The sequence below is a fragment of the Brachycentrus maculatus genome, unplaced genomic scaffold (assembly GCF_059751285.1).
Source record: "Brachycentrus maculatus isolate JH-2025_06_01 unplaced genomic scaffold, ASM5975128v1 h1tg000400l, whole genome shotgun sequence".
In the NCBI taxonomy this organism is placed as follows: Eukaryota; Metazoa; Arthropoda; class Insecta; order Trichoptera; family Brachycentridae; genus Brachycentrus; species Brachycentrus maculatus.
Genome location: NW_028281149.1, coordinates 537,165 through 556,692, shown reverse-complemented (window position 1 = coordinate 556,692; position 19,528 = coordinate 537,165). Strand labels below are relative to the sequence as shown.

The following is a 19,528-nucleotide window of genomic DNA, read 5'->3' as shown; positions in this document are numbered from 1 at the left end:
TACGCTTTACACGAAATTCGCCAATCTGTTATCCCCGATACAAACGCGCCCCAGAGTAAGAAAATACGACCAAATCAGTCACCGAATTCATTCGAGGTGTTTTTGATCCGCACTTTTTTACTCGATCGTTAATTTTACCCTCGCGTTTTCCGAGTAGTGGGAGCTTCGGAACGAAAAGCTCCGCTTGTGTCCCGTGCGTATTGCTTTGGAGAATCAGTCGCTCAGCGCTTGTAGGGGTGAGCGGACGCGTAAACGAAGAGGGCTTTTCTACATCGTCGGGTACGCCCTCTTGCGAGAATTGACAAAATCAACATTTGAAAAATTGTCGTTTCTTTTGTGTTGAAAAGTGAGAAAAAAATCGTGATTAAAAATACGAAAACCCTTTTTTTTTGTAAAAAATTGTTATGGTTTAAAAGTGTTTTGTAAAAATATCAAGTTTTTTTTGTTGATAAAAGTGGAATGCATGAATTTCAATATTAAATGTGTAATGGTGTTTTCTTTTGTATAAAATATTATTTTCGGACTAGATTGAAAAAATACTTTGAATAGCGAAGAGTTGACGATGTGCTTTAAATTATAAAGAAGAACTTTAAATAGTGTTTTTTTTTCAACATGAAACCATTACTTCTACGGTTTTGGATTATAGGGGTGGCTGTGGTTTTGAAAATGGGTAAATATGCATAACTTTTTAATTAAGTACATTAGAAAATTGAAATTTAAAGGGTAACATGATTGTTTATTTAAATTAACCATGTTTTTAATTTGTACTTCATTCGTCATTACAATAAAGGTTTTGCAGTTAAGTGGTTAGTGTTGCGGACTCTTGAGTCAGAGTTTCGGGATTCGAACCCACTCTACTAGTCTTTTACACTAGTATTTTCCACGGTTTCTTTAAATCTATCGGGTGTATTTAAAATCATAATAAAACATGTTGACTATGCTGAAATAATTATTGTTCTCCTCTTTTTTCTAAACCTCATCAGCATCCGATGGTGCTAATTGGATGGGCACTGAATTGTACAGCGCCAGTGTTATCCTGATCGTTAAATAAACGAAAGAAAGGTGATAAGTCCTGCATTTTAGATACCAGTCCACAGTCACATTTAACATGTAATAAAGATAAAAATCACTAATTTTTATTTTGTCTTTCCTGGAAATCGAACCTGGGACTTCTTACTTTTTTTTTAATACGACTAGTTTTAATGAAATGGGTTACACTCTCCGTATCATTCATCGTTAGCTTTGTGTAGTACCTATTAAAAGAGTGTTATATTACCATAAAGTTAACTTAATAATACTTTTAAAACTAACTAACTAACTAACCATCACGCAGGGGTAGGCAGAGAGAATAGAGCGCCACACCACTCTGTCCTTGCAAACATTCTTCGCCTCTTCCACGTTCATGCATCTCCTTATACATACCCGCCGATTGTTACGACTCCTAACCTGACCACTTTCAAGTATTTGGCATACCATACTTGGCTATAATAATACTTTTAATTTACAAAAAAAGGAATTCGTATTTAAAACCCATTTTAATGATTATTTTTAACGAACTAAACAAATAACAAGTTACAACATTTTGAGTGTGTCCAAATATTTGTTCACAAATCTGGATTATCTCCAAAAATAAGAGTTATTTATCATATTATCTCAACAAAGATGAAAAAGAATATGGAAGTCTGGACATTAACGGCGCCAACGACCGTCATTGGCTAGTTTAAGTGATCACTTTACATTGTAAACATTGTAAAAGAATCACTAGAATTAGTGACATCTATTGGTGAGACGAAGAAACTTTTTTATCAAGCAGAAACTCTTGTATTTCTATGTGAGATAATCCAGATTTTATAGGAGATAACAAATATTTGGACAACTAATGGACAATGAACAATGAAGACGGTGAATTTAACACGGGTATAATCACTTAAACAAGCCTACGAAAGGTCGTTAGCCTTGTTCCTACCCAGACTTCCATATTTATTTTCATCTGTGTGAGATGTCAAAATATTAAAATATGAACGTTTTCCACTATTCTAAATGATACTCTTCCCTTATTTTTACTTATTTGCTAAAATTGAGAAGAAAACTTCTTAATTATCGGCGGTTGTGTATGAGGAGTCGGAAGACCCCTCATATACAACCGCAAAAGAAATATAAATATTGACGATATCGTCGCTGTAAGGGGTAAAAACTGTCTGCAAGCAGCAACCAACCGGAGTAAATGGAAAGAAGAGGAAAATTCCTATATCTAGCAGTGGAGGTCAGAGGGCTCATAAAGAAAAAGAAGAAGAAGACGTATGAGGAGATGCATGCATGTGGAAGAGACGAAAAACGTTTGCAAATCAGTCATGTGGCATTCTATTGTCTCTGCGTACCGCTGCGGAAGGGACGTGACGTTGGTTACAAAAAATAGACGTTCAATTTTAAATTCTAAAAGATATTTAAATATCATCTGGTACTAACGATCTGAATTTTCTTTTTTTTCAAGTTTTCCACAGCTTTCGAGGCTTAGGTTCGGCTACTCTCATTCCTTAATCCCTAATCTATCAGCGGACCTTTCTTGTTTTTTGTGAATATCAAATTAAGAAGACTGATGCTGCAGAAAACAATTTTAAACCTACCCCAAAGAATTAAAAATACATTTCTGGTAAAAAAAAATTAGCCTATCTCAATTTCCGAACAAAATGTGTGCTTAAATCAAATTCATGGTTATACTTAATGGTAAAATAGTTGTTTTAATTAACTTTATAATTTTTAATTAAAATTTTACCACTTTTTTATTAGATTTAAGATTTGTACTGATATTTCTTGGTGGGACTGCATTTTATAAAGTGTAAAAATAGCTATAAAGGTTTTTCCACTTATAAAATAAAAAACACCCTATAATTGGAGATAATCCAGATTTTGAACAAGTATATGGACACACTCAGAATGTTGTAAATAAATTATCTGCTCAAATTATAAGCTTAAATAATAAAAATGAAAAGGATATTTTCTGGCGTTTCTCATGTGTGTGATTATAATGCAGGATTCGGACCTCATATACTAATTAGAGAGTTTTTGCTCAATAAAAAGCTCTTTCATCTCACCAATAGATGTCTAAAGTAAAATTCTAATGATTCAGGCACTATGTTTCAAATTGTAATCATAGATAAATAGAACTTTCAATAATTTGAGTAGTGTGATTGTCAATCATGGGTAGGATCGGTGAATGTTACACGTGTGTAAAGTGATCACTTAAATGCCCATACATCCATATTCTTATTCATCTATGTGGAGATGTCAAAAATAATATTTTATTTGACCAATGACTGGGTTTCGTCGTTACCGACATCATCAGACTGTTCGGAGGCTAAACTGGGTAGGCAATAATGGGTAGAATTGGTGAATGTTACACGTGTGTAAAGTGATCACTTAAACCAGCCTATGGCGGTCGTCAGCCCCGTAAATGCCCAGACTTCCATATTCTTCTTCATCTTTGATGAGATGTCAAAAAATAATATGAAAATTTATTTCGTTTTGTGAGCTTCCTACCCGCCAGGATAAAGGTATCGATTTAAATAAAGGTAGCAATATTCTTGTGGAATTAAGCACCGACAATAATAACTAATCAATCATTTTGACATAATTGAATAATTAAACTTCGACATTCATGAAAGTATATCATATTTTGAATGATATTTTCCGCTTTTTCATGTATTAATATATTTCAAATCGCAAAGCTCTCTGATGTGTGAAAAAGAATTTTCACACTTGGTCATCAATTAAATTTATGCTGAAATAAAATTTCATGATTCCTTTAAAGGAAAATAGTATACGACGTTTAAAAATGATGCGGAATACATCGAAACACGTGTTACAGTCGATTTTAAGAAATAGTGGTATTTACTAAGTAAAAAAATAATTAAAAATGGATAAATTTTACCACAAAGTTACTGCCGAATCAATAAATGAAAAAATAGTAATTACCTAATGAATAATTAAGTGTTACTTGGTAAATACCAGTTTTTCTTAATCCATCTAAGTGTATCCATTGTTACATAAAACACGTGTCACAATGGTTACTAAGAAAAAGTGGTATTTTCCAAGTAAAACTGGTATAAAAAATTTATTGAAATTTACAAAAAGTGACTTCGGAATCAATCAATAAAAATATCATTATTTAAATGAAATATCTAATCATTTTATAAATATTTCAATCCTTATTACACTTTTTCAAAATAAAACTATGAATGTGGTTTTTCGCATATTTTATCAAGTACCTATTTTTCCATCTTAACAAAGATGAAGAATATGGAAGTCTGGGTATTTATAGAGCTTATGACCTATCATCGGTTGGTTAGATATATTATCAATCTCATGACACATTACAAATGAGTTCGCATCAGCCATCTGTGTTGGATTGAGAAAGCTTTTATTTAGCAGAGACCGTTTCATTTGAACGTTTGCAAAATCCAAGCCCCGGATTATTTTTACATACTGAAAATCTACTGTAAACATGATTTTCTTTTTTTTATGCGACTTGTAATTTGTGAAGTATTTGGATATACCCAAAATTTTGTTAATAAATGCAAATGTTTACCTCATTAAATGTTATTATTTACCTTTTATAATGTTTATAATTTCCTCATTTAAAGTAATTCCAGCCCTGTAGAAAAAGAAGGAGCAGTTATAATCTATGTATATTATTTATCAGCTGTTTCATGCATATTTTGTGATATAAAATATTTGAAATTAAACTGCTGGGAACAAAGTGAATGGTGCACTGAAATCAGTTATAGCAAATAAAAACCTATCAGCGGAAGCTAAACTGGCAGTGCACAACGGAGTCCTGGTTCCAACTCTAATGTATGGATGTGAAACATGGAGTTGGCAAAAGAAGGATGAAAGTAGACTGAATGCAGTCGACATGCGACCTCTCAGAAGAATGTGCGACAAAACGATGTATGATAGATGTACGAATAGTGAAATAAGGAAGGAATGCAAAGCTGAGATAAGCATTATCGATAAAATTAAGAAAGGTGTGTTGAGATGGTTTGGACATGTAGAACGAATGAGTGAGGAAAGAACGGTAAAACAAATTTATGAGGCGAATGTTAGCAGGAAAAGAAGCAGAGGAAGACTGAGAAAAACATGGCACGATCAGGTATGCCAAATACTTGAAAGTGGTCAGGTTAGGAGTCGTAACAATAGGCGGGTACGTATGAGGAGATGCATGAACGTGGAAGAGGCGAAGAATGTTTGCAAGGACAGAGTGGTGTGGCGCTCTATTCTCTCTGCCTACCCCTGCGGGGAAGCGGCATGATGGTTAGTTAGTTAGTTTTGAAATTATTTATTTTTTACATTGTTTTTTTAAAACTCTTTTTCGATAATCATCTCTCTGTTCGTTTCAATTTAAATATTCCACCCTTAAAAGTGATGTGGGGTGTTCCTTAAATGTTGAAGTGCCAGTATATACCAAATTTTCAATATGATGGAAAAATTCAAGGATCGATTTATGTTTTCTTTATTTTGCATATTTATCCTAAAAACGTGGTATGTTTTGTATTTACCCCTCGGCGTTTTACACAGTAAAACGTATTTATTTTTACAAAGCCTCGAAATTCAAAGTATCGTTTAATTTATATATAATATTTCAAAATAAATATCTGCGAGCATATGAAGGCATATTTTACATACTTTAATTAATTCTAGCTAGTCATGTATGTATAATATATCAGGTAAATATGAATAATTAGTTACTGTTTTAATTTACTTTTTTTTTTAAAAAACTTGAAAATAAGGTTTTCCTAAAATCAATTGTGACCCGTGTTTAAATGTCTTCAGCATCGTTTTAAACATCGGCACATATAACTAGCAGAAATTTTCGTTCATCGATTAGGGTAATTGCTACATTAACCTGCAAACCTTCTGCTTTAGGTACCGGTCCTGGGTAATATTGAATAAATATTAGAGTGAAAATACCACTTATATTTATTTGACCCCCCCCCCACCCTGGGAATCGAACCCTGGACATCCAGAACGGTAGCCGAGTGTGCTGTTCATTACACCAGAAATGTGGACACAGAGCCCTGTAAATACCTTGACTTATTCGACTTCATTCCTTCTCGCTAGCTCTCAGGTACAGGATCCATTAATATCGTCAGGATTTTTATTATACTAATTCACATTCACATGCTAAAATGAGAGATTTTCTTTTAAAAAGATCGCACATTTGATCTTTGGGAGCAACGTAAACATCCAGGGATGGCCGACATATTTCCCGTTTTCTTATTTTTACTTTATTTTCAAAGATATGTAAATAAGCGCGAATTGCTCGCCGCGTTCCGGGAGACAAAAATGGCTACAAATATCTCCGAAGTTGAGCTAAAACCCACCCACACATTGAAAGGAGAATTCATCCCCTACTTCAAAAGTGGGGGACGGGTTCTTCTTTCAAATAAAATAAAAGAAAATGGCCGCTTTCCGGGGCTGGGGGGTTTGGCACAAAGAAAACCGAAAAAATGGAGACAAGGAAAGTGTACTTGGTATTTCATTACTGCGAGTTAATTGAAACGGTATGTATCACTTCTTGAAGTTTCATCGTCAAAGTAATGCTTGAGCACTTCGGCAATAATTCAGTTTGTAAGACGCAGTTCAATAATCTATTTTTTTGTTCGTTCGGCGTCTTCGAGTCGCAAAGGAAATTTTAAGGAATTTATTACGCGTGCTAAATTCTGAAAGCTCCATTTTAAGATTTCAACGCAGATAAAGAATGTGGAAGTCTGGATATTTTAAAAGTTTAACGCGCCATAAGCTGATTTAAGTGGCCACTTTGTAAAAATCACTATTCTTCCCGTAATTGACAACCACACTTCAATTTTTTTTTAGAACTCACATACATACATATATCATTGTCGCTTCATGTGTGAGCTCGAAACAGCATCTATGGTTTATTTAAGCAAGCTTATTTTAATTAAATTAATCACTTGAATAATCCACTGAATTTAGTTTTATTTTTATTTACGACTAGTTTCGAAAACGACAATTGTTTTCATCTTCTGGTACAAATTAAAACTAACGAATAAAAATATATTTAGGTGTATATAAAGGTTAATAAATGTATCGGCCAAACTGCGAGAAGTCTAAGAATTATAATTAGAGAACATCGTCGTGGACTAACAAGTAATTATTTTTCGGAATTTGCAAATCATATCATGGAAACTAACCACTCATTTGACTCTCATACGCTTAAATTATTACACTCTGTTACAAATAAAGGTCAAGTCACGAATAATTTAGAAAAGTTAGAAATACATAAAAATTTAAATACAGATAAAACAATAATTAATAATATACTGTTTCAAAATACGTCACCATTATTATCAATGTTAGCTTTTACAAAAAAATGTTGTTCCTTACCCCCCTACCTTTATTTATAAACCTATATATACACCTAAATATATTTTTATTCGTTAGTTTTAAATTGTACCAGAAGATGAAAACAACTGTCTTTTTCGAAACTGGATTATTCAAGTGTTTAATTTTAATAAAGTAAATTAAACAAGTCAAGTTTAAATAAAGATTTTGGTCGTGTCGCGTTTTACTTATACGGTGTAAATTATACTCCTCTTCACAGGAAATCATCAGGGGAAATGGACAATCGGAGACTCAGTTGGAAAACAAACTCATAAACGGACAATTTTATATGAAGTAGTAAATTAAAACTAATTGATAGTTAATTGGTAGTTTGCATTTGTACCAGAAGATGAAAACAATTGTCGTTTTCGAAACTATTCGTAAATAAAAATAAAACTCAATTCAGTGGATTATTCAAGTGTTTAATTAAATTAAAATAATCATGTCATTCCACAAAGTTAATGCCGAATGAATAAATAATATTAAGCAATCTTATTTGCATTGTTTATTATGCAGAGACCCTTTATTTTTAATGTGTTTTAGAACTCTCATGTTCCAGCTTATGACGGGTAGTAAGTCTTGACTACACCTCCATATTATTCTTCATCTTTTATAAGATGCCGAAATGTAAAAATACTCCTAAGGGGAGAAAACCCAGACCAGTGAACTCAAAATGTTGTGTTTAAATTTTACTTGATAAATACTACAATTTATTTCAATCTATTGAGACACGTGTTTCGAGGCATTCCACGTCATTTTCAAACATTTTATCTTAAAACACGGTGTTCTAAACGAATGTCGAGTGCATCGACATTTTTGTAATATCTCAACAAAAATGAAGAAGAATATGGAAATCTGGGGATTCACAGGGCTTATGACCTATCAAAGGCTGGTTAAGTGATCACTTGCACTTCCGCATACAACATTTACCATTCTACCTACGATTGAGAACCAAACTACAATTTTTTTTAAACACCTATATATTGTATATCATCGATCTCATGACGCTTTATATATGAGTTCACAATAGCCATATATGTTAGATTAAGAAAGCGTTTATTTATTAGAGACCCTTTTCTTAGTTGTATGCAAAATCCGGACCCCAGATTATTTTACATACTGGGAAACGCCTGAAAACATGATTTTCAATTTGATGCAGCTTATAACTTGACCAGTTATTTTTACAAAATTTTAAGTGTGTCCAAATACTGTTTCATAAAAAACGAATGGTAATGACTGACGAATCAATTTACGAAACAAATATTTATCTTTAATGATCCCAAAAATTTTACAAAAAGCATAGCTAAAGAAAAACTATTAATAAAGCGCTCTTCTCAGTCAGAGCACTAATAAATTCACGTCTCTCGTTTGTCTGCGGAATAAAAACAAAACGTTTTTTTTTACGAAATATATCATATTTTGTGTTGTCTCTTATGAGAATCCGTCAGAAAAAATGTCTGTCGATGTTGCCATATGTCGGAAACATTCCCGCTATGAAAATACCGCGGGAACTCCCCTCCCCTCGTGAATTTTCCGACCCGCGGGGAAAATGATTTTTCCATAAATCATAGAACCAGAGCGTAGGGGAAAGCATATAATAATTGCCCACCATCAGTTATGCTAACCTCAATTATGGCATTTTTATTTCAACTCCGTCAGTCACAATCTCCACATTTTTTTAAAAATTGTTTCACTTTGAAGAAAAACTTTTTTTTTGTTTTTGATAAATTTGAACATTTCTTTTTTCATTATAAATTAATTTCTTTAACAATTCTTTCAATCTATAATTTCAGAAACAATCAATCAATCAAAATAAAATAAATAATCAATCAACAATATTAGTCTGCCTCCGTAGTGTTGTGGTTAAAGTATTTGGGTGCCTTACTGAAGGTACCGAGCTCAATTCACAAAGGGGGAAAATAAATGTATGTGATTTTTTACTTTTAAATTTATTAATTTCACCCTGGACTGGTATCTGATGCGCAAGGCCGATCACCTTTCCATTATATGTTTACTATCAAGAAAACACTAGTTCTCTGCAAATCAGTGTTTTATGCACCATTAGGCACGAATAAGGGCTAAAATAAGAAAATGAAGAAGAAACTCTAAAGTGCAGGATCGTGAATAGTCGCTGAGTAAATTTTTATTTTTCTTATTTTTGGTGTAACCCTTGTGGCCTGTTTTTAAGAAGGATCTAGCCTCCTGCGAAGTCGATTTCCAGCTGTCAATCCAACTCTTTGGTGGTATCAATTCGATGTGGGGGTGGGGAGTCTGGATGGTTTCATTCTCCTCACATGCGCATACCACTGTCTTCTTCGTTGCCTTGCTCACCTAACGACATCTTTGATCTCGTATATTTCTGTTACCTTGGGTGATCCTTATTCTAGACTTTGGCAAGACATGCAAGAGTTACATGCAAGTCCTTAGAGTCTTCATTTCTGACACTCATTTTTTTACATAATTTCTAAATTGACCAATCATGGTATGTTTCACCCTACTTGGCTCAATGTTTGCTTACATTTCATATGGCGCGATATTTGCGCGCCTTTTTTTGGCCGTGCAATACGAATGAGATATTATTACGTTGAGTTTTATATTGGATTTACAGGGCTATAGCGTAACACTCAATTTGTAGCATTTTCCTGACGTCAGTACAATAATTAAGGGGTTTTTATATGATTTACTCATTTTTCCTTTCATTTCGGTACAAAAACAAGCGTTGTAATGCCCCAAAGTTGCTTACACTAATCTCGAAATTTGAACGAGCAAGGGAGGGATGCCTGTATATAGTGACTGGACATTATGTCGACCGGGCATTTATTCTTATTAAATGGACATTTGATGAAATCGATTTCTTAATTGTTTGAATCGACTTATTAGAATAATTTTATTTACAAATTCTAGATTGCTCAAACAAGAGTTGTTTAAAGATATTTACAACATTTTGAGTGTGTCCAAATACTTGTTCACAAAATCTGGATTATCTCTAATTACAGGAGTTATTTTCAAATTATTTTCGGCTCAATAAAAAGCTTCTTTTCATCTCATTTTATAATTTAACAATTAAACACTTGAATATACCACTTGATGAGTTTTATTTATATACGAGTAAATACGACAAGGTTCAAAAACATACAGATGTTTTCGTCTTCTGGTAAAAATTAAAACAAATAATTGTTTACATCAAATAATTGCTTTAAAAAACATAAAAATTTAAACTCAGATAAAACGTTAATTAATGATATACTATTTCAAAATACGTCACCATTATTATCAAAGTTTCCTTTCACAAAAAATCTTGTTCCTTAACTCCCCCCTTCTTCCCTTTATTTATTAACCTATATATATACATATATATATATATATATATATATATATATATATATATATATATATATATATATATATATATATATATATATATATATATATATATATATATATATATATATATATATATATATATATATATATATATATATATATATATATATATATATATATATATATATATATATATATATATATATATATATATATATATATATATATATATATATATATATATATATATATATATATATATATACCCCTAAATATATTTTTTGTTCATTAGTTTTAATTTTTACCAGAAGATGAAAACATCTGTAATTTTTCCAAACTTGTCGTGTATTTAAATAAAACTCATGAAGTGGTATATTCAAGTTATAAATTTAAAAAAAAACATGTCATTCCACAAAGTGAATGCCGAATCAATAAATAACATAGTTTTTTTTTATTTTATTTAAGCATCAAGCATTCGGCTTAAAAATCAAATTTCAGTAAGTGTTCTAACAAATCACGCTATTCGTTCAAAAATTTGAGCGTCAGCCGCTCTCCATTACCGTTTTAAGGGAAGCTAACCCTATACCAGCCAACAACCGTTGGACCTATTAATTTTACTCCTGATTTTCTAACTTCTTCTTACCTACATCACTGTATGGAGTCGAGATTTATTATCAGCGCTGTGTTCGGACTATATGTGTCAGTGAATTCTAGACAGACTACCAGGATACCATGAGCAGAGGGCGGAACGAGTCAGGAAGAACAACTAATGAGTTCAGATAAGAAGAATGAAAGTGAAAACAAAATGAACGAACTAAGATGGACTGCCCGTAGGAATAAATACATTTTTTATCTTTCCTTTGTATCTTGTTAGTCTTTAATATTAATTCACATCGTACGGTAATTTATTATATTTTTCTTTTTTAGTTCCTAGACTGTGGAAATATTTACCGAATCCTGTAAATATTTGACCTTGTAACAGAAAGTCTATAAGATAAGAGCTAAAAATGTTAAATATGAACAAATCTGTTAGCAATTTTTTTATCAAACCATATCCGCTCCCTAAGTGGAGCATATAGAGTCCACAAACTGTCTCCAGGCTTTTCTCTCGCCTGCTAGCTTCTTTGCGTTCTCCCAAGTCAGAAATTCTGACGAAAACTGCTGACGAATTGTCAGCAGTGGTCGTCCTGGGCGGCGCAAACCTGATGCCTCGTATAAGAGGCAAGTTTGATTACGGCTCTCGGGAGGCATGCGGAGTACATGGCCAAGCCAACTGAATCGCTTTTTCTTGACGACAGTTGTGACCAAGATTTGCTGCGTCCCTTGCCTTATCTCTTCATTCCTCACAAAGTCAAACCAACGCACGCCTAAAATTCTCCGCAGACACCTATTCTCAAAGCTCAGTACACGGCTGCTCTGGGCCCTTGTAAGGTGCCATGTTTCACAGCCGTATAAGAATTGGCAATTCTAGTACACATTAATTACAATTTAAGACCTTAGTATCTTCTTGTCATGAGTTCTTTAAGGTGGTATGGACATGTGGAGCGAATGAATAACGAGAGAATAACTAAGAAAATATATACGGCGAATGTGAGGGGAAGAACAGAATGAAGACGGCCGAAAATGATTTGGCACGATCAAATCTGGTGGTGTCAAAAGTCTACGTAAACGAGTGCATGTATGACTAGATGTACGGATGTGAAGGAAGCTAGGAGTATGACAGGACAGAAGAGTGTGGCGTTCCATCCTCTCTGCCTACCCCTGTGGGGAAATGGTAGTAGTAATAGTATTTTAATTGATCAGTAACCGGGTTTCATCGTTACCGACATCGGTAACATCAGAACAAAACTTAAATTACAAAATTGTTGGGTAATTAATTTGCAATAATTTTGCCACGCCCACATGGCATTAATTTTGGATAATTATTGGATAACAATTGGATTTGATAATAATTTCTAAGAATTTAAGTAGTGTAGTTATCATTAATGGGTTGAATTGGTGAATGTTACACGTGTGTAAAGTGATCACTTAAACCTGCCATAACAGTCGTCAGCCCCATAAATGCTCAGATTTTCATATTCTTCTTCATTTTTGATGAGATGTCAAAAAAAAGTTTGATAATGTCTTAGTAAGACGAAACGCGTCACATATTATCATATATATGTAAATAAAAGCGGAATTCAATCCAATAACCGTGTTTAATTTTGGATATATTATCCAACAATTCAAAATAGAAGTCTACCAGCTGTCTCCAGTTACAATAAGTAAATAACAAAATTGTAACCCAAGAAGGAGACGACAAAGTTGACAATGCTTTTAACATACAAAATATGCATGTCTTAGTTTGGCCGGTGGCGTCTGTCCGTTAATAAACCGCGTATTTAACGTTCATTTAATAATTTATGCTGGCAATTGAAAGAGCTGCATCATTGGTTCAATAATTCCCGTCGCGGTCTTCACTTAGCTGGTAGCATTTTAATTGACCCTTGTTTAAAATGATTGCTATGAGATGCTGGTGGGTATTTATATACATGGATCCAGCACAAAAGGGAGACATCGTGATAGAACGAATTCACCGCAGCTTAGACAAAAGCGATTTTAACCCGTTCAGTCATGGTATTTAATTCTATTATCTATTTATATATATATATATATATATATATATATATATATATATATATATATATATATATATATATATATATATATATATATATATATATATATATATATATATATATATATATATATATATATATATATATATATATATATATATATATATATATATATATATATATATATATATATATATATATATATATATATATATATATATATATATATATATATATATATATATATATATATATATATATATATATATATATATATATATATATATATATATATATATATATATATATATATATAACGTGGTAATATTTTCCTTTTGAAAATTAAGTGTAAATAATATGTAAAGTGGGTGTATAATAATAAAATAAACAATGTGTTGCTTTGTAATTAAAGTTTATTCTTAATTTATCTTTATAATAATTTTTATATCTATCTATCTATCTATCTATCTGATTCTGACAGTCAATAATATTATCGGAAGTCTTTTGTTTTATTCTGAGCGACGCATGCGGCATCTGGTGGTAGAACTGTTTTATGTAGGTACTTTTTGTAAGTACTTAATAAAATGTATAGGTAGGTACCTAGTTATTTTATTACATCTCCCCCCTTGGGGATGAAAATTCATAGTAAAATTTTCACTCGTCCTCCGGATCATCTTCTTGTAGTGAAGGGACTGGTATAAGTTTAGTGATATGATAAAGTTTTTTTTTCTTTCTTTCTTTTTTTTTCTTTTTCCCGTTCTTTTTTTCTTTCTTTTTTTTCTTCTTCTTGACCCTTTTAAAGTAGACACAGTTTTTTTTCAATCCATTTGTTTTTTTCTTTTGAATTCCTTCATTTTTATTCTGATCTCTTAAAGTATCTTCTAATTTAACCAAATTTACAACTTTTAATTGTTCATCTACATTTTCATTCGAGTTTAATACTGGATTCCTGCTTAGACAATCTACTTCTAAATTCTTCTTTCCTGGAGAATATTTTATTTTATCTTTCGTAGAAGTTTTTTCTACTTTATTTTTATTTTCATTTTTCAAGCTTTGTTTCTGTGTTATTTGTATGTCTTTATTTTTATTCTGATCTTTTAAATTATCTTCTAATTTAACCAAATTTACAACTTTTAATTGTTCATCTGCATTTTCATTCGATTTTAATACTGGATTCCTGCTTAGACAATCTACTTCTAAATTCTTCTTTCCTGGAGTATATTTTATTTTATCTTTCGTAGAAGTTTTTTCTACTTTATTTTTATTTTCATTTTTCAAGCACTGTTTCTTTGTTATTTGTGTGTCTTCATTTTTATTCTGATCTTTTAAAATATCTTCTAATTTAACCAAATTTACAACTTTTAACTGTTCATTTGCATTTTCCTTCGATTCTAATACTGGATTCCTGCTCATACAATCTGCTTCGAAATTCTTCTTTTCTGGAGTATATTTTATTTTTTATTTTGTAGACATTTTTTCCACATTATTTTTATTTTCATTCTTCAAGCACTGTTTCTGTGTAATTTGTAAATCTTCATTTTTATTATTAATCTTATCATCCTCCTTTGTTTTAAACCAGCACTTTGCTTCAGGGTGATATCGAGTTCCCTTATTTAAATTTTCACAAATCTTACATGGACTTTTATCTTTAATTTTATCACTAGTTCTAAGATTTCCACGTCTTCTTTGATTATCTTTTAATCGTTTTCTTTGATCATCTTCTAATTTTTCTCTCTCACTCCGAACATATTGTAGTAATTGTTTTAATACATCTAATGTTTCATAATCCATTTCCATATTAACAAAATTGTCGTTTTATAACGTGGTAATATTTTCCTTTTGAAAATTAAGTGTAAATAATAGTGGGTGTATAATAATAAAATAAACAATGTGTTGCTTTGTAATTAAAGTTTATTCTTAATTTATCTTTATAATAATTTTTATATCTATCTATCTATCTATCTATCTGATTCTGACAGTCAATAATATTATCGGAAGTCTTTTGTTTTATTCTGAGCGACGCATGCGGCATCTGGTGGTAGAACTGTTTTATGTAGGTACTTTTTGTAAGTACTTAATAAAATGTATAGGTAGGTACCTAGTTATTTTATTACATATATATATATATATATATGTATTTATATATATAAATATATATATATATATATATATATATATATATATATATATATATATATATATATATATATATATATATATATATATATATATATATATATATATATATATATATATATATATATATATATATATATATATATATATATATATATATATATATATATATATATATATATATATATATATATATATATATATATATATATATATATATACAAAAAAATTAACTCATACATAGCCGCCAACTGAAAATCTATTATACATCGTTTTGCCACGCATTCGTCTGAGAGATCGCATTTTGACTGCTCTCTTACAACTCCACGGTTCACTTCCATACATTAGGGTTGGTACCAGCACTCTTTTATGTACCGCCAGTTAAGCTTTTGCTGATAGGTTTTTATTTTCTGTAACTGATTTCAGTACACACTACATACATATAACCAATCGCTCTGTTCCCTGCATTAACCCTCCCTTCAATATATTTATTAATCTTTCCATCCTAAGAAAACATACTTCTCAAACATTCAAAATCATCTGTCTGTTCCTAAATTTCCCCATTTACTACTATTTTACATACAAATCTATATTCATCTCTTTAAAAAATCATGACATTGGATTTGTCGACTTCATGCGCAATCTACTTTTCTTGCACACATTATTCCGCACAAAGATTACTGCTTCACAGTTTTATTATTAGCCAGTGAAAGAATTTTAAATAAATCACAAATAATTCTCAGTAAAGCCATGAGAATAGTGTTTATTAAAATACTCGGGTAATACTTGTGTAAAATAATCACTTAAACCAGCCTATGACGGTCGTCAGCCCCGTAAATGCCCAGACTTCCATATTCTTCTTCATCTTTGATGGGATGTCAAAAAATAATCAGTTATTTTATTCCATAAAATGCAATGCATTACGCATCATGTGTATAAAATAGCGGTTCCGAAAGGGTTAGTGTCCCAACTGTTTCTGTCTCCTTTATTGCTCCAATTGTTATGACTTCTTATTAAGAGATTCAGCAGAGAATGGGGTTGGATTAATTGGATAAATTTACTAAATTAGTCACATCTGCCTTAAGAGCCAATGTAAGTGTTTATTTTCAATTTTAATATCTCGTACTTAAGCAAATTATGACTACAATAGTCGGGAAAATGGTTTCTGCTATGGAATCAACAATAACTTATTTTAATTGAACTTTTTTAAGCCGCTCTCCGTGGGAGTAGGGAGAAAGAATAAAACGGAAAGAATAAAACGCCATGCCAATCTGTCTTTGTGAACAATCTTCGTCTCTTAAACGTTCATGCATCTTATTTTTCATCTCATCAAAGGTGAAGAAGAATATGGAAGTCTGGCTATTTACGGGGCTGACGAACGCCATCGGCTGGTTTGAATTATCATTTTACGCACGTGTAACCATTCACCAATTCTACCCATGATTGACAACAATACTACTCAAATTCTTGGAAGTTTTATATATATGAACCGATTTCGAAACATTGATCTTGAATCACTAGAACTTCACTAGAGACATCTATTGGTGAGATGAAAAGATGTTAAGCAAAAACTCTTTTACAAGTATTTGCACACACTTAAAATGTTGTTCATGCATTTCTTCATACATACCCGCCGATTATTCCAACTTCTAACCTGACCACTTTCAAGTATTCGAAAAACTTAATCATGTCAAGTTATTTTCGGTTTTCCTCTGGTTTTAATTTTCTACTTTCGCCTCATAAATTTGTTAAACTGTTCGATCAATATGCCCAAACTATCTCAACATACGTTTTTTTTAAAGCTTAATTAATATTTATCTCAGCCTTGCATTCTTTCCTTTTATAACCATTCATGTATCACTGAGTATTTATGGATATATCTGGGGATGCATAAATGTGGAAGAGGTGAAGATTGGTCGCAAAAACAGTTTTTTTTGGCGTTTTATTTTCTCTGCCTAACCTTGCGGATAACTGGTGTGGTGGTTAGTCATTAAAAAATAAGTTTTTTTGAAATTTGTTGTAAAAAAATTCTTACGAATAAATTGGGATTTTTAAGATAAATGCTATTATTAGTCGAAACATATATTTGTTGACTTTGAGTTTGCTCAATCTTGAAGAAATATTTATACTAAATTTTATGGAGTTAAGAATATTTCAGCAAAAAAGAAAGTCGAGTGGAAAGAATCAGAAGTTTGTACGATATTTTTCACAGGCTATAAAAGTTCGCGATGTTTTCTTTTGCAACACAAATTATAAAAGTTTTTTTTTAATAAAAAATATGTGTGCTGAAAGATATGACCAGAATTGTTGTTGTATTGTTGTTTCGGAATATTTTGTACAGATTATGATATTTGTTTTTGTATCGATAAATAAATATTAGATGTACTAGAAAAACATCAATTTTTGAAAACACGTTTATCCCTTGATTACTAAACTAATTTCGTAGATACGTAGTAACTAAACATTCGTCAGGCGGACTGCACAATTTAAAACCTGAAAATTATCAAAAGTATTTTTTTTTAATAGTAACTGGTTACATGACACTTATGTTTGGTTTATTAGGAATGAATGTAAGATAATTTATTTGTAAATAAATTATCTGGTCAAATTATAAGCTTAATAATAAAAATGAAAATGGTGTTTTCTGGCGTTTCTCATGTGTGTGATTATAATCCAGGATTCGGATCTCACATACTAATATAAGAGTTTCTGCTTAATAAAAAGCTTCTTTACATCTCACCAATAGATGTCTCTAGTGAAGTTCTAGTGATTCATGAACAAGGTTTCTAAATTAATTCATTTATATAGAACTTCCAAGAATTTGAGTAGTGTGGTCGTCAATAATGGGTAGAATTGGTGAATGTTACATGTGTGTAAAGTGATCACTTAAACCAGCCTATGACGGTCGTAAGCCCCGTAAATGCCCAGACTTCCATATTCTTCTTCATCTTTGATGAGATATCAAAAAATAATATGAATGTAAGAGACATTTAACAATAAATCACTTTTCCGTATACAAAGTCTGGCGGGCGCGAGTATAAGTGAATGCACTTGACTTTTTCGGAGAAAGCTGTCGTCGCGTGGACGAATGATTAGTTATCTAGGGTTAAGAAAAAATAACGTTTGCCAGCCAAATGCCATGGCTTACCACCCGGCATTTGGCTGGGTCAAGTGATCACTTTATACACTTGGGTAACATTCACAATTCTGTCCATTTTTAAAATCAATTTTGCATTAATTCTTGAAACCTGTGACAGAATAAGATACAATAGATCCAGTGATACAGATACAGTGTTATCTTCATCGTTGAATACACGAAGGAAAGGTGATCAGCCTTCAGCTTCAGGTACCAGTCCAGGGTGATGTTAAATAAATATATTTTAAAAATTATTTTGACAATCTTGGGAATCAAACCCGGGACCTCCAGCACTACGGAGGCGTACCGAGAGCCTCACATTGTCAGTACAGCTTTCGTAATGAAGGTTTTACTGCATTAGAAAAATTCGGTTGGTACTAATTGATAGCTAGTTCTTGAATTCTCGTAGCATGAAGCGCTCCAAAATTTATTGGTAATTTACCGAGTTTATTGTGCGCATTGAATATTTCAATGAAATAATGCTGGCAAATTAGACCGCGGATTATTCAGACCCTCCACAAAGCCATTCGATGCACTTTGGTCAGGATGCACGTATTGCCAAAGTGGTAAATTGCCGAATAATTAGATTTGTGACATTTTTTCCTAGCTAAATCGGATCCAGCATTCGTTTGCCGGTCGGTGCACCATAAAATCGGGATAATTAAACGGGAATAGGCTGATTGAATCATTGCGTATGATTGGTGCTTTAAACACAATATAAAATGGACGCCCCTTTTGATAAATAGCGGTTTCCGGCCACGCGTCGCTCTGGTACAGGCCAGTTAAATAGAAAACGATATTATTTCTTGAATGTTTTCCACAGATACTTTGTGGTACATTTTATAATATCTTTATAAAATTAATAGACTTTGTTTTCACCACTTTCTTTATTCATATAATTCAACTCACCGGT

At 31.7% G+C, this 19,528-nt stretch overlaps 1 protein-coding gene across 1 annotated transcript in view; it reads left to right on the top strand.

Moving 5' to 3' along the window:
- The first annotated feature begins 230 nt into the window (after window positions 1–230).
- The window catches only part of LOC148302900 (uncharacterized), a 64,930-nt gene continuing 45,632 nt past the window's right edge, over window positions 231–19,528 (top strand). The window contains exons 1-2 of the mRNA XM_088270893.1: window positions 231–346; window positions 528–670. Of these exons, the coding sequence (XP_088127019.1) occupies window positions 613–670 (58 nt within the window). The 5' untranslated portion in view covers window positions 231–346; window positions 528–612. The remainder of the gene's footprint in view (window positions 347–527; window positions 671–19,528) is intronic.